We start from the raw sequence: 15,898 nt of genomic DNA, 5'->3' as shown, positions 1-15,898 counted from the left end.
TGATTTAATTTTGTCAAACGTCTCACCAAATGTAAAAATAATCAGTAAAAACTTTGTATTACACACATTTTTTTTATTACAATCTTCAAACTTCACAAAGGCCTTGAGGGACATGAGTACCTAGGTTGGCTAAATATATGACAGATAGTGCTCAAGGTCAAAATCGACTTTGAAAATAAAATGTAAAGAAACCATATTGAGTAATATAGCATATGAAAGGGCATGGAGAGAGCTGTACAGCCCTCTGTAGAATGACACCATAACAGGCTGATACCAGTTTGTAATAAAAACATCAAAGTTTTAGTCTAGGCCAGGGGTGTTGAACTCCAGGCCTCGAGGGCCGGTGTCCTGCAGGTTTTAGATCTCACTCTGGGTCAACACACCTGAATCAAGTGATCAGTTCATTACCAGCCTCTGGAGAACTTCAAGACATGTTGAGGAGGTAATTTAGCCATTTAAATCACCTGTGTTGGATCAAGGACACATCTAAAAACCTGCAGGACACCGGCCCTCGAGGCCTGGAGTTCGACACCTGTGGTCTAGGCCTTGGCCTTCAGGGGGAGTAACGCTCTGTGAATGTTCTTGTTTTAATACTATCGTGGTGCTGTGAATCTGTAAGTCAGCGGAGTAGCCAGCTCCCACATTGTGATGTTGATCTTTCATTAGCTGTGATTTTATAAGACAACAGATTAAAATAATTAAATGTAGGGCAACTAATATTATTTGGGCAAATGGAATGAGAGATAGTCTGAAAATTTCCTATATGTACCTTAATAGATGCATATGCACAGTCTGTAGAGCTTAAGGTTTGGCATTGATTACATAAAAAGGAGAAATAGCCTTTATTTTATTTGAATGCAGTTTGCCCAGATTAATATGAGCACAAATAGAAATGAAACTATGTCAGTAAGTAAGTGAATATACTCATTTATTTACTTAAGTAAGAATATCTAAAAGCTAAACAAACAAACAAAAAAGGTATCTCTTCAGCTTAGGTTTAAAAAGGTTCAGAGTCGATGCTTGTCTGAGGTCACTTGGGAGAAATTCCAAAGTCCTGGTGCAATGACAGGAAAGGTATGACCCCATTTTAAGATAAGGCTCAACCAGCAGATGGTCAGAAGTGATTGAGAAGGACCTGCAGTAACATCCTAACTTTCTTCAATGCTCTAATTTTTAGTCAGACTTCAATAAAAAAAACAACTTTAAAGCGTTTGCACTTTTAGAAACACTTTCTTTATTAGCACAGAGTGACAAAAGCAGAGTGCTGCTGTAAAGACAGAAATCTGAGGTTTCAAACAAGTTTATCTTTGTTTCATAAATAAAATACTTGAACAGTCTTTTAAGGTTTGAGGCACTTTGTTGTATGAAAACAGCGAAGGCAGGATTAACCATTATTATGAAAGCAATTATAGAAACAGAAAAAAGGTAATAATCTCATTTAACATGCCAAGACTTAGGAGCTTATTGAATAGCTAAGGACAGGATTTGTACTATAGCCTATGTCTATGCTGTATGTTCCCAGCTGCAAAGCATGCATCATCTGCTTCAGATTGCATAAAATCAGTATTTAGTCTATTTTCTATTTACTTACCTCTTTCTGTTCAAATGTGACACTGCAAGGCTTTGGGACACATTGATTGGCGATGACACTAAAAAGATTTAAAGCTTTCAGTGTCAAACAGTTATATGTATATAATTTTACATTTAATTTTCTTGAGGGGACACTCATCCATACTACATCCAGAAATACTTCTAATTTTAAACATGCATCTTTCTAATAATAATAACATTCATCATTCTTCAGAATGAGCCATTGTGCATGTGTACAGTGTCTTAGACTGCATTTTCAGGTTTAGATCCACTTGTGTCCTTTCAAAGTAAAATTTCTTCAAATCAGTCATGGTAATTCGCTTGAAGCAGTCTGTTTATGCTTTGACATTTTAATTGGAAGTAGATGAATAAACTGAGCAAGCATTTGTTAGCCTATAACCAAAATCTATTGCAAGAACAATATGACACGCTACAGTAACAAAGAAGATTTATGACACTGGAGTTAATAATTCCTTCGTGTTTATTTTCTATTCCCCCAAATTGTCTTCCTACTTTGTACTTCTTTAAAATAGTGAGACTGAAATTTCACTTGTTATCGTCCAAAGTTGTATCTCACACAAACACATCCTCCACCTGGGTCACTTTGAAATTCTGGGGACTTGATAGTTTTCACTGTTATCTACTAAAGGAAATTTATCACTAGATCCAGACAGAAGTCTTCCCATTTTTTACAATGGATGCAGCCTTCTCTGTGGCTGACTTGGGTCTTGCTCCTTGTTTCTCTTGGACTGTATTAACTCGATTCTGCTCAGCCATAGTGCCTCCCGACACAGGACTACTGGTTCTGGAGGTTTGTTGGTTGTTTTTGGTTTGGTAGGTTTGAAAAGCCATATCAAGCTGCTCTTGTGCAACCCGTAGATGCCGGTGCAGACTTGCAAGATCAGAGGGGATATTCTCATCTGGGCTGGTGCACTGCTGCTCCTGGGCCACATTGGCCATATTCTGCTCATGTGTGATGAGGCTGTTGGGGATCCTGCTAGGCTTTTCTGTCTTCATCACAAGATTGTACCCTGGAGGGGACGCTGGGATGTTACGGGAGAATGGGTAGCCGTATGACATCCGCTGGCCACGGTTCCTCTTCATGCGAAGAGTATCCCGAAAAGTGCCAATCCCCAAGTGAAGCATCTCACAGACATTTAGCACGAGACAAAGACAGCTTACCACATACATAATTAGGAGGAAGATTGTTTTTTCTGTGGGCCTGGAGATGAAACAGTCCACTCTGTGTGGGCAGGGCACCCTGTTGCATACATACGAAGGATTAACTCGAAAACCATAAAGGAGGTACTGTCCAGCAAGGAAAGCAATTTCAAAAATAGCTCTTGACATGAGTTGGAGGACATAGATTCTCATCAGGCCTTCTTGCATTATTTTTCTGCGGCCATCGTATTTTGGTGGGTCTTTGCTAGTACTGCTTACTGGTTCAGGTTTGGCCTCCTGCACCTCCAGTGTATCCTCATAGATCATTGGCTCCGCATCGTCATCTTCCTCCTCCTCTAAGACTTCCTGCAGATGGTGGCTCTCTCTCCATCTCAAGTGAGGAGGTGGCTTTTTGCGAAGTCTTTGCTGCTTCCTGCGCTCCTCCTCTGAACTTCGGGCAATCTTGTGGATGGCATAACCCATGTACATGACAGAGGGAGTGGAGATCATGATGATCTGGAAGACCCAGAAGCGAACATGCGAGAGGGGAGCGAATGCGTCATAGCATACGTTGTCACAGCCTGGTTGCTTGGTGTTGCAGGTGAACTTGGTCTGCTCGTCCGAGTAGATGGACTCACCTCCGACTGCTGTGAGCACAATGCGAAAGATGATGAGCACAGTCAGCCACACTTTCCCCACGAAGGTGGAGTGGTTGTGGATCTCTTCCAGGAGGCGAGTGAGAAAGCTCCAGCTCATGTTGCTCTAAGAAGCTTTTCAACTAGAATCTGTTAAAAAGAAAATAAGATAAGTAATAATTAAATGTAAGTAAGGAACTATTCAAGAGATGTTTTGGACTGATGATGTGAACATTTTACATTTTAGCAAACTGTCATTTAGAACTGTAATGAACTCGAGTCTTTGACTAATCAACCCATTGTATTCATTGTGTGGTGTTCTCTAACTAAAATGGTTTTAAGTGACAATTAAATTAATTTTTTTTACTCTGTATAAAGATACAATTACCAAAAATATACCAAAATATTATTAAAAAAACCCCGCAGCTTTTTAGATCCCAGGAAGACGATGACAAGAAAACAAACCCAGAAGTAATTTACAGTCCCTGAACAGCAAAGCATCTGAGTTTCCTTAAACTTAAGACCAAATTATAGTCTTAAAATATTTTCTGTTAGTGAAGTTTTTGCTGAAAAGTGTGGCGTCATTTTTCAAGAGAAAGGCAATTATTGCAAATTAATTTTAATTTTATAATGAAGGTGTTTCACTGATTTTGTTGCTATCTCAGACTTAAACAGTCACTTTGCAAGCATACTTGCCGAAACATACAGTGTGGACCTGTGACCAGCTCACTTGGCTACTTCTTTTTGTAAAGGCTATTTCTCTTTTCAAGTGATTGCACAGCCACAAATAAACAAAGGCTTGTGTTGATGCATAGGGTAAAGTCATTAGGACATCCTGGAATAGTTTTTGACATGGTTGAAATAGTACAAAATAGCTCAGGGAAGATTAAAAGACAAAAAGAAAGCATTCCATCAGCCAAACAAACAAACGCGCCATCAATCATTTGATTAGACAGAACAAAACCGATTGCTACAAGAAAAGAACTCGAGCCAGTTCGGAAACCAAAGAGCGCCTCTTCAGAAACATACTGCAAGCTTTGTTTTAAAACTCCACGCCAATGATCCTACACAGAAATGAGATCTCACAGTGTCATACTCTTCTCATAGCCTGCATCACAACTGACTCAGTGAGGCAACTGTAATGGAGGGAAACAGCGTAGTACTTCTGTCCCTTCATTCATGGTTCACGGTGATCTCATGAATGCAACACTGCATTCCCTGGCGTGTGATGTGCCATCTCTGCTGCCATCTGAGAGAACAGGAGAGGCTTGTTGCTCTGCCACGAGGCCTCCCCTGCAGATCCAGCACTGCTGACGCTGGGGAGGGCTACGGCGTCATGGAGGCAGATGGCACCTATGGTGGGCAGTTCACTTCTGCCCCAGGATGGCATGACAGAAGGGCTGTTTCATGTAGGATGCAATGAATTTGCTGTGTAGCTTAACATCAACCTTATTCGTATAACAACTCCTATACATTTACACTCGCTGCTGATGTGTTTTGAAAACCGTTTTAGAAAATTTTATATAAGTTTTGTGCAGTTTTGTTTGTATTGCAGAGCTGCAGCAATTTCAGCCCAATGAGCCCCTTGAGCTTTAAATGTCTGTAGAACCTGATAGATTTTCTTAGGTTATTTTTTAGGATTAATATAAATTGGCCTACATTAGTAGTAGAGTAACTATTCTTATTAATTACATGTAAAAATTAAGGTTGGATATTTAATTTAATTTAATTTAATGCTGTAATATTTTTCCAAATCATTAAAAAGAGGAAGAGCTGCCATGTTTTTTGTCAAATGTCCCAGAATCTGTTTATTGTGTAAATAACAGGGAGGTATTTAGTGAAGCAGTTAGAGGTAGTTATATAGGACATTACACAAAATATTTAAAATGTGTGGTTTATGCATCTTGACAATAATGTTTTACATAAAACCATATTATGAATGGGAACTCTGGCTAAATTAGAGTAGTATCGTAAAATATTTTTAGTGACGAGCTTCCTCTTGGATTGGGACATATTTTTTGCACTGTACAATATAAAACAACTGCTACACATTTTTCCATTTAGTTGCTTTGCATATGTCAGAGTGTTTGATATTTGAAAGACTGCTGCAGTAGTGTCAAAATGTCTTTCAGCAAGGTTTTTTTTTTCTGAAACACGTCCACGCAAACACATCCATGCTGCCATGATGCAAGTCTGTAGTTGAAAAAATACTAAAATATCTAGTTGGTTTAGACTAGAGAAGAAAGTCGGCTAGAAACAACTCACCTGGAAAAGTTGCACATGTTTCCCCCATCCTGAAGGTCTCCTTTGCCCTCTCTAGATATCCCCTCCACAGTCTGATCCATGGAATACCACTTCCATCCTAATGTCCTGGCCTTCTCCGTCTTACTGATCACTTCCAGAATCACAAAAAAATAAGAAAAATGACTAAACCTGTTGAACTGGAATTTCTTTTCATCCCGTTTTTCCACTCTGTTAAGAAGTGAAGTCTCGCCGCTGTGAATGCCTCACATTCTAGCCTGTGTCTGGTTTCTATTACACCAGCCTCCTGCCCAAGAAGGAAGTATAAAAAAAACAGAGAGGCAGAGAAGAAAAAATCCTCCTCTGGCAACTGACCCTCATCCAAGGGTTCAGACTTGAGGATATGGTACTGCAGATTGAAACGAACACCCAGCTGAGGGAGGACGTTAATCTCAACACAGTCAACCTCCCCCCAACGCTCGTGTGCAACATTTGTAACACAGATGATGGAAGTATCGCTCTCTCTCTCTTTCTCTACTTTTTCTCACTTTGTCATCGTCTTTATCACGTTCTGTTTCCGACAACATACAATAAGCACCTCAGCTTCTAGCACCTTTATATTTTAATGACTGATAAACACTTTTAGTTCTCTCAAAAGATCATTTAAGACATCACTACATTTTCCTCTATCCCACTCTTTCTGTCACATACAAGCATATCAACAAAAAATAAATGCAGACAGGCAACCTCTCTATTATCAATTACATAACAGTTTACAGTGGGTGACGGTCATGAAAAAACAACTTTGGGGAGGCCAGTAAGTGTAAGGACAGCAGTGTCACTGAGATATAAGCCACCTTGCCTCAATACAGATCCGCTAGAATGTAACCAGCAGGTATGCTCAGTTATATCAAGTGTCATAATATTTAGATCTTCTGTCCAGGCAGATGGCCAGATAGAAGCAGTGGACAGGTCGCAGTCATTGCTGCGGCTACACGTCTTTTCCCAACTTGGTGTTTATACTTAAAGCTTTCACCTTGGTCTGTGAAGTGCAGCGGCATACATTGTTACTAAAGAGACGTAATGGCCTTTATTTTATCATGATAAAAAGACTTGTGCTATATGAACAGAAATCTCACACACATACACGTGCATTACATTAATTGCTTCAGAAATGAAACACCGAAATACAGATGATGAAGTGATTCATGGAAGATTAGAAGTAAGAATTCTTCCATCAAGTTTTGGAAGAGATTTAAACTCGACTACTTTTAATAGAAGACAGATAAACTGGTTAGTGTCTGGCTTGCATTAATGAAATGTGCCTGGTCATTGTCACGTTGGCCATATTATTATAAAGTTACTTTCACCAGATCCCCAATAACTCTTTAATTATGATCTGTGTACAGCTATAAAGCAGAGAATAACGTTCAACAACATCAGCAAGTCCACCATCAATCAAATCACAGTTTCAACTCAGAAATGATGCAAAATTCTTGATCTCCAGTGTCTTTAAACACTGTTGCAATATTATGAGCGCAGGAAGCCAACAAAAATAAATGCCCAGATTAAAACAATAGCAGTAAAAAAGAAGTCTGCATTAAAATCTCATTCTTTTTGAGTCATTTGTGGTCTTAATAAATCTTTGAGTGCTAGCCATCTGGGCCTGTAGGAGCCTTCCTCCAGAGGCCTCGCCTTCAAGGCTCGCCTCTCCATTTGACTGAGGAGATGCGGTGTAGCAAGCACCACTGGTGCAGCAGTGAGGAAAAGAAGATAGGGGATGCTTCTGGAATGGCTTGAGCATTTGGCGTTTGGACATGTGCTTTCCCTAAGGGACCATTAAGCACGTGCTTTTAAGTTGTAACGCACTGCTCTCCCTCTAAAGTCCTTCCATCATCCAGAAGACGCAGATGGTCCAGTGAAGATAGCTAAGAAGTGAACATTTGTGTGACTTGAAATTGAAGTCAGTTAGAGTTTATGTTCCTCAACAGTTGTATAAATTGCTCACTGTTGATGTGAACTGCATTTATCACTCTGGTATCATAACATTCTGAGCAAAGGAAGCACTCAGAATATTAGAAGAGATTAATATGCAGATGTATTCAGTCAAGATTAGAACCATTATCTACTAAAACACCTTATGTAATCAAAAATATATGCCTGAGTATTACCTTTTTCATTTTATTTATAAATAACTGTTTGCAGGATTACTGGTTTTACAGCAGAAGATTAAGAAAAAATTGACATGATATGAAAATTGATAGTGGCAGTGACAAACAATAAAAACTCAGCTTTTGCGTGCATTTAAATGCATGAGATGCACAAAGTTACTGAATAAAAACAACCCATAGAGTCAACCCATTGGCTGTTTAGCTTTGGATACACAGTCATTGTGTCCTTGGACAAGTCAGACTGTTCTAGCTTTGGGAAACTGAAGTTCATGTTGATAAGTATTGATTGGACTGCCCTGAGCCAGGAAAATATTACAGTATTCCCCTGTAAGACATTGTTTGACTTTGCTGTTGTTACAAGGACTGGCCACATGTAACAGCCAAAAGAGGGTGTTTAATATTCATTAAGGTTATATTTATTGTTATATGTTAAACAGATCACTTAAAATAAAGAGAAAGACACTGGAATGTCTCATGAATTTACCAGATTAAAAAAAGGTTTTAAAAATACACTGAATTGAATACTCACTATATAAACCATTTCATAACCATTTTCATAGCCCCTGGTTCATGTATACTGTATACTTATACTTCATGCATCAGTATTCCAACCAAATAAATGTAAGTTTTGAGTCGCAGACGGTTACGTCTTAAGAGGTCACTGCAAGCTTTTAAGTTTTGTGGACTAGTGACTGCTGAATGATGCAGCATGGAGGAGCGAACATCTCAACAACTGTCCTTGGACGCCGCTGATGACATCACAACAGGTTTATCCGCATGTATTTACTGAACAAAGTTGATGCGAGTAGACTGGGGGCTGTGAAGGTCTGTGTTTATGTAACAGATCGAGCTCCACCATGTGACTTGGATGTGTCCCACCCTCTGGGAGAAAAGAGTGACACAAGACACCCGAGCAAAAACATGCAACTTGGCTCTTGGACTCCTCCTCTCTGATCCTCTGCTACCACTATCATTAAACTACTCTTACCAGGCTGTGAAGGGCTGTCCCACAGGCAGCCTGAGAGTGGTGGCAGTCCCATCGCATTTGTTCATTTTTCTCCCAGTTTCTCAGCTGAGCATCTCCTACCCCCGGGGTGAGTGCGTCCCGTGCCAGTTTCACTAAGGCTGGACTCCACTGAAGCGACTGCATGAAAAGCCTTGAGGAGGATGCCAACAACTTCCCTCAGACAGGGCTCTGCGTCCCCCACACATGAGCAAAGCAACTCGTATTGAGTGTGCATTACATTACGCTGACAAAGGAAGTGAAAGTTCATATTTGTTTAGTTTCAATATTAAAGTGTCGACTTGGTTATTATTTTTGAATGTGTTAAATGAACAGAGAAAATAAAACATTAAGAGTCCGATATGCAGGTAAAAGCTCTCGTCTTCATGCACGTCCATATTCACTTAAAGATAAATATGACAAATAGCATGCAACACTGCAGCAAATCTGGCAGTCACAGGGATTTTAAAGAGCTCTATTACTAACAGAGATAATATATCCACACTCCCATTGATCTATAGGGGGAAGATTAAAACATTATTATTATGTAAACTTCAGAGCTATATCAGGCCAGCCTTCATTGCCAGTTAAAAATTAACTCATTAGTAGTTGTCTCATTAGGTAGTTTACAATATTGAACTATTCTCACCTGTAGAACTGACTGTATGGCTGTGGTGAATGTGACACGGATGAATTATGCAATGTTTTTAGTTAAATCTTCTCAGATATGTAATTTGATTTGAGTTTAAATAAAAATATTTGCATGGAACCAGTTGTCTAGTTAAATTTGAAAGTGAGTAACACATCTTAACACAGAGTAATCTTTATTAACCAAAAGAGCTATAGAGCCCTATAGAAGAAAAAGCAGCTGAAAAGTTTGGAAAGCAGAAGAAAATTTGCCGTCTTAAACAAGAAAAGAAATGAAATCGTAGGTTATCCAGTTCACAATCCCTCACAGTTCACAGGTTAGTATCCATAAAACGACCTTGACCTTGACCTTTATCTCAGGCACAGTTTGGATGAAAACACACTGGGAGATTACTGAGTGCAGGTTTCACAAAAATCTGGCCAGTGCCCTGGGAGGAGCAGAGATTCTTGTGAAATATGACCTTGAACTTAACCTTGATTTGTGTAACAACTGATTAGGTGATCATGTGTGTTTATTCTGACCGATACTGTTGAGGAAGTATTGACAGATACCTCCTCCATTGGCATGAGCTCATAGGTCTGTTTGTAAGCTATAACCTAATACAGAGTTTCAGTGTTAAATTCTGAAAGATAACCGAATTTTAGAGAAATTTTAAAAGTTTTCAAAATGTTATAAAAAAATGGTAGCAACATAAAAACTTTGACTAATATTGTAAAATTCAACGTATAAACATAACGACATTCACTGTGTAACTTGACCACCGTTATTCATATGATGACTTTCTGATTAGGTTTTCCATCAGAGCAATACAATCCAACTCACAACTAGCCATCAAAAAGAAAGAATTGAAATAACAGTGCTTTGCTTGCAGAGCTGTGAGGCCTTGATCTTTGACGTTATCTTGTCTTAAATGTCTATGTCAGGGAATGAGCTGGGGCAAGCTCAAAGGAGCAGCAGACCTAGTCAGGGTTCATTTGCACTATCAGGGGTATGTTAAGGCAGCTCCTTCCTTCTTCTGGGCATCTTAGTGCCGTTGCCTTTCTCTAACTGAGTGAACTCCAGACACTGATAGCAACGCTGCAGGACATCCTCAGATAACAGCAAGATACTTTTTTAAAAAAATCTTTAATCTTCTAATGTTGTAAATTAATACAATCAGGATCATAACTCCACCTATGGTTACATTGTATAGTACTATAGTACTTAACACATATAACAATTAAAGTCTTAATCTTGTGATAAGAAAAGTTAATCTACTCCGGAGAATATTAACCTTCAAGGTCACTGTGATTGTTACCAAGTAAATATGCAACTATTCATGCAGCTATTCATTATACCACTGAATGCATGTTAAGTGTACAGTAGTATTCATATTTTTTTAGATTTGAACAACTACATGTGTTAAATCTTGTTCATTTTATCCTTCTGGCATTGCCATTATTAGCCACTAGATGGCAAGCATGTACTCATTTAAAACACACCAAGTTTGACTCCTGCTGAACTCTTAACAGACATTTAAAAGGTGTTTGACTGTTGCACAACCTAAGGCAAACAGGTGACTGACCTATTTAGGCTTTGATTAGGTGGAATACTAGCAGCCCTGTTTCTCTAAGAACTTTGAAAGCGTGTGCAAACAATAAAAATAACCTGTTCCAGAGTTAACGACTAAATCTTTTACGGAGGGCTCTGGAAGAATATTTTAAGGCATTTAATGCATCAGATTATATACCAAGGAGTGCAGAACAGTTGAAATTGATGTTATTATTTTCTATCACAGTCTATGTTAACATGGCACAAAAACTTCAGACGGAAATCCCTGCAGAGACTGCCTAGCAATCAACATTTAGATTTAGAGTAGAGCAAGCGAGGTTGTTAGGCATGACTGCGTGCTTTTTCAGGCTTTCACACATTGCTTCCCTGAGAAACTCCCCACATTTCTGCACTATTGTTTTTTTCTTGTTGTTCAGTTTTTCTGTTTAAGAAAAGTAGGAACTGCAATATAGCACAAAATATTGAAGTAACAGTACTGTGAAAAGGTTTTGAGTCATGTCTCATTTCTCTCTTTGGCTCTCCGAGGATTCGGACGCATCTTTCACCCTCTCCCTCCCTTATCTTCCCTGCTGCTGCTTCTATGTCTTCGTCTAGTCTCGTCTAACTCTAACCCTCAAATAGTTTCTCAGTCTTTGTTGTCTAATACCTAAAGAATTATGGATTTGATCAACTGGTCCCATAACAAAATTCACACCCTCCTGGGTTTGGGAGTGCCCGATTGTCCTGCGGGGACGGTTGCTGCTGGATATTCGATGGTCAGTTGCGTCGTGTGTCTGGCGACACTCTTGGTGGAGGACATTGAATGACATCTACCAATTCGGAACCACGATAACAGAGTTCTGGCTGATTGGAGCTGGCTCGGACTTGGCTTGTCGAAGAACAAGAAGCGGCTACAGCTGTTCAAAATCCCATAAAGCTGGCCGACATGATAGACGATGGGCAAGGCTGTGAGTAAGACTGTGTTAATGAACACAATATGGATAAGATCTTGGAGAAGAAGAACAGGAATTAAGGGAATTGAGAGAATTGGTGACCAGTGACGGACATTAGACCAACTATAAAAATTGGATGCAGTTGTTCGCACTAACTCAAACATTCACCATCTTTACTCATGTGGCTATCCCACTGGCGCCAGCTGAAGACCTGCCAGGGTCGAAGTGGACTGGAACAAAAAATTCTTCCCATTATAACAGATTGTTGTCAGAACTCTTTGTCCCTCCATCAAGGCCACCTACACACACACACACACACACACGCACGAAACATGTACAGTGATACTGATACTATCACCAACCCTCCCCCGAATCTAACGCCTCCTCCCATGCTTACCTCCCATGGACAGCGCACCAGCTGGAGGCGCGATTGAAGATTGCAGCGGTCCCAGATCCAGCTGTACACACTGGAATATTCTCCCATGTTGCTTGTCTGTGTTTTATTGTGTTATGGTGTGTTGATATCTGTGCATTCCTAGATTATCCTTTTGTGTTACACATTTCAATGTTTTTTTTTCCCGTGACCCGTCTCCCCAATGTGATGTGTGTGTATTGTATGTACGGTTGGTAAGGTCTGTCATCTCGATTGTGGGCAACTGCAGTTGACAAATAAAGGCTATCTCATCTCTCTCATCATCTTCATATTTTACTTCTAAGGAGCCAAACTTTCTGGGGTCATTAAAGCCATGTAACACTCACCAATGAAGCCTTCAAGCATAAAAAGATACCTGAAGCAGGGATGAACGGTGTTGTGTCTACACATAAACAGAAAATGTAAAGAGACTCCCTTTTAAGTTGTATCTTTAGGCACTTTGTTATTAGTAGCCTCTTGCAAAACACATATTTTTATCCCATTTCTTTTGTTGAATATATCAAATATAAAAAAAGATAAGGTAATTCACCTGGTATAAAATAGTATTTTTCCATCAACAAGTGATTCCCAATGTGCAAACTTGTCACATCTCAGTACTTTTCATAGTGTGTTCCTAAAAATCAGAGGAAATTGGATGTGTGGAGGACAAAAGAACAAGTGGCAGGCCTAGAAAACTACAGCAGATGAAGAGTATCTGAAAGTAATGTCTTTAAAAGCTCTGACACAGGACCTGAGAGATGCAGCTAGCCCTGCAGTCGGTCCATCAGTTGTTCACTGACACCTCAAAAAGAAATGATCTTGGTGGAAGTGAGACCATTTCAGTACTGAAAATCAGTGTAAAGAAGAGGCCAGCAGAGAAGTACAACAGCAGTGTCTACAGTCATTGGTAAAATATAGTTCAGTCTTTGGTTCCATTTCAGCCAAAGTAAATATATTGCACCTTGAAGCATGGTAACAGTCACATAGCGTGAATAAACGGTAGTGTAGCAATTTCTTAACCACAGTATGATGTTACTTTGCCTTTTGACGACAAAAGGCATAACGGTATCTCACTGGCGTCACTATCACCGTAAAAGAGGCTACAGTGCATAATTTTTCCAAGACTATTATAGCACAACAGCAACAGTATCATCCTGAAGAACGGTAACTTACCATAACACGGTGTCACGGTATGACGCTGGCAACAGTGACTCAAATATGTTACCGTAAAGTGGAGACAAAACTACGGTGGTGTTGGGGATCTTGTAAAAAAAAATGATGGAATTATGAGCCCAAAAAGATACCGTCAGATTTTGATCCACCATGTATGTAAGCATTTAACTGACAACAGCTTTATTTTTCAGCATCACAATGATCTCAAACACTACCAATCCAGTAAAGCATACGAGGACAGAAAAACACACAATGGAAAACTATCAGTCATGGACTGACCTCCCCAAAACATTATCAGTATTATTATTTAAGAAGTGTACAATCATCTTGCCAGAGGATAGAACAAAAAACAGCCAACACCCAAAGAAGAGCTTTTAAAATCCTTCAAGAAAACTGGAGAACTATCATGAAGGTTACTGCCCAATAGAAGCTTGAAGCCCTTCTCCTCACATACAAGATTTTGAATTATCAGGCCCCAACTTATCACCTGATCCTTCACAATAGGTGAAGGAACTAATTTTCTACAACGTCTTTTAACTTGAGAAGGCCAGCGGATGTTTTTTCTCTTGGTAATGGTTAATTTGATAACATTCACTCGATTGACTAATACTCAGAACAATGGGACACAATGAACTCAGCAAAGACGTAAGAAGGAGAACTTGCTGTGCACAAGTTGAAAAGGTCACTTGAAGCATTTTCTAAAAAAAACTGCAGAATCCCAGATCATCAGTTCAAACAATTATGCATAACTGCAAGTTATTCAGATGTGTCACCACTTTGCCAAAGTCTGGTTATCAGTAGTTATTATTCATCTTTGGCTCTCTTCCACAGCGTGTCTTTTTTCCTGTCTCCTATTTAATGAAGCCAAAAAAGCTATAAAGTACAAAAAAGAAAAAAAGAATTGACTTATTCTGAGGGGATCAATGGGAGGCACTCACTGATTTCCCGTCTACTGATGCATAAATTAATTTTTAAGCTTTAAAACTAATGTTCAGCATAATCCACAGCACTACAGTCAAAGGACAATAAAAGACTTGCACCTACCTGTCCATGTGGGTAAAGAAGAAAGTGTGTTTAGAATTTATAGTAACGCACGCTGGGCAGGCATCCAGAAGCATCCTTTCATTGCTAAAGCTCAGAAGAAGGATGAGCAAGACAATAGGGGCCTTTTTATCCAAAACCCCTCACCACCAAGTACAGGCAGGACACTCAGGAAAGCAGCATCCTGCCAAAGGCCCCATTGTTCCCGGCTCATGTGCCTCTATTGCCATGACCATCGACAGTTTATTTTGTTTCCAGGAACAGGCCTATTTAACTTACTGAGAGATTTATCAGTTAACATTAAACCTAAGAAATATTTGTGGGTGCATGAGTCAGATTACTTCCCCAAATTATAAACTGTTATCTGCTGGTTAAAACAGCAGATAACCAGTGTTAGTCAAGTTACTTGAAAAAAGTAATCAGTAACTAATTAGTGATTACTTCCCCCCAAAAGTAATCCTGTTACTTTAGTAAGTAATTAGTTACTTAGTTTCTTAGTTACTTTTTAAAAACATGATTTAGAACCTGAATAGGTAATAAAGCGATAGATCCTTCAGCCCGATTCTACTAAAATGTAATCAAATGAAGAAGTCTCTTTTTAAAACTTGTTTTATTAGTTTTAATATTTTAACTTTATGCATCAAGCAAAAATTAAATTATGTGCAACATTCTCTGACTGGAAGAAATTTGTTTAACATTTAAACCTATTTTCTGCACATTCCAGCACATAAAATAAAATAGTTTTTTTGTGTTTACACTCACTCTTTCAAATAGAAGTAAGTAAAACACAGCAGAAAATAAATAACATCAAAGACTCAGCGGTCCTGTTGCTCTATTTTTTATCTGTTGAGCAGGAGTTGAGTAAGGAGTGGGGCAGGCGGATGTTTGCCCTGGTGCAGGTGTGTCGCAGCCTTTATGTCAGTGGAAGAATCCACGAGTTTCTCTGTGAATTTCACATTCCCGTGGTAGCGCACTCGGTGCTTGCTTGGAAGTTTAGGGGGGTTTTTTCGCTGTAAAAAGAAGTTATCTTCCCACGCACGATGGACGCTAATGTTTTTGTCACTTTTTACGGAATTAAACTCAAAGTAAGGTCAGTACTTCCACGCTTTAAACGCTGCACGCTCATACTCTCGCCGCACTCGATATATTATCCATTGTTGATCTGCACACAGCTGTTGTCACGAACGTCGCACTCGCTTACGTCATTGACATGAGACACTCTCGCAAAAAAATCACGGTTTTAGTAATGCAGTATCGCAGCGTGCTTACGGGAAAGTAACGGTAATCGAATTACCTTTTTTGCAATAGTAATCCCTTACTTTACTCATTACTTGAAAAA

General features: G+C 39.3%; 1 protein-coding gene across 3 annotated transcripts; it reads right to left on the bottom strand.

The window, feature by feature from the left end:
• Positions 1-912: 912 nt before the first annotated feature.
• gjc2 (gap junction protein gamma 2) lies at positions 913-14,701 on the bottom strand. 3 transcript variants are annotated; one of them, XM_086272032.1, is made up of 3 exons: positions 14,563-14,701; positions 5,652-5,781; positions 915-3,536 (listed from the first exon to the last, which is right to left on the bottom strand). In XM_086272032.1, exon 3 carries the CDS (start codon positions 3,505-3,507, stop codon positions 2,251-2,253), a length of 1,257 nt encoding a protein of 418 aa, XP_086128158.1. In that variant the 5' UTR covers positions 3,508-3,536; positions 5,652-5,781; positions 14,563-14,701; the 3' UTR covers positions 915-2,250. The 3 variants fall into 3 exon arrangements, with proteins under 3 accessions (XP_086128159.1, XP_086128160.1, XP_086128158.1); XM_086272033.1 differs by lacking the exon at positions 5,652-5,781 and having other exon boundaries at positions 913-3,536; positions 14,563-14,628; XM_086272034.1 differs by lacking the exons at positions 5,652-5,781; positions 14,563-14,701 and adding an exon at positions 4,483-4,529 and having other exon boundaries at positions 913-3,536.
• Positions 14,702-15,898: the final 1,197 nt, after the last annotated feature.

This window comes from Aulonocara sp. 'chitande type north' Nkhata Bay, linkage group LG18, assembly GCF_057382095.1.
Source record: "Aulonocara sp. 'chitande type north' Nkhata Bay isolate Kocher_YH1m ecotype deep benthic linkage group LG18, A_spYH_male_GT1.1, whole genome shotgun sequence".
Classification (NCBI taxonomy): Eukaryota; Metazoa; Chordata; class Actinopteri; order Cichliformes; family Cichlidae; genus Aulonocara; species Aulonocara sp. 'chitande type north' Nkhata Bay.
Note: the sequence above shows the minus strand (reverse complement) of the source record. Positions and strands in the feature narration are given on the sequence as shown.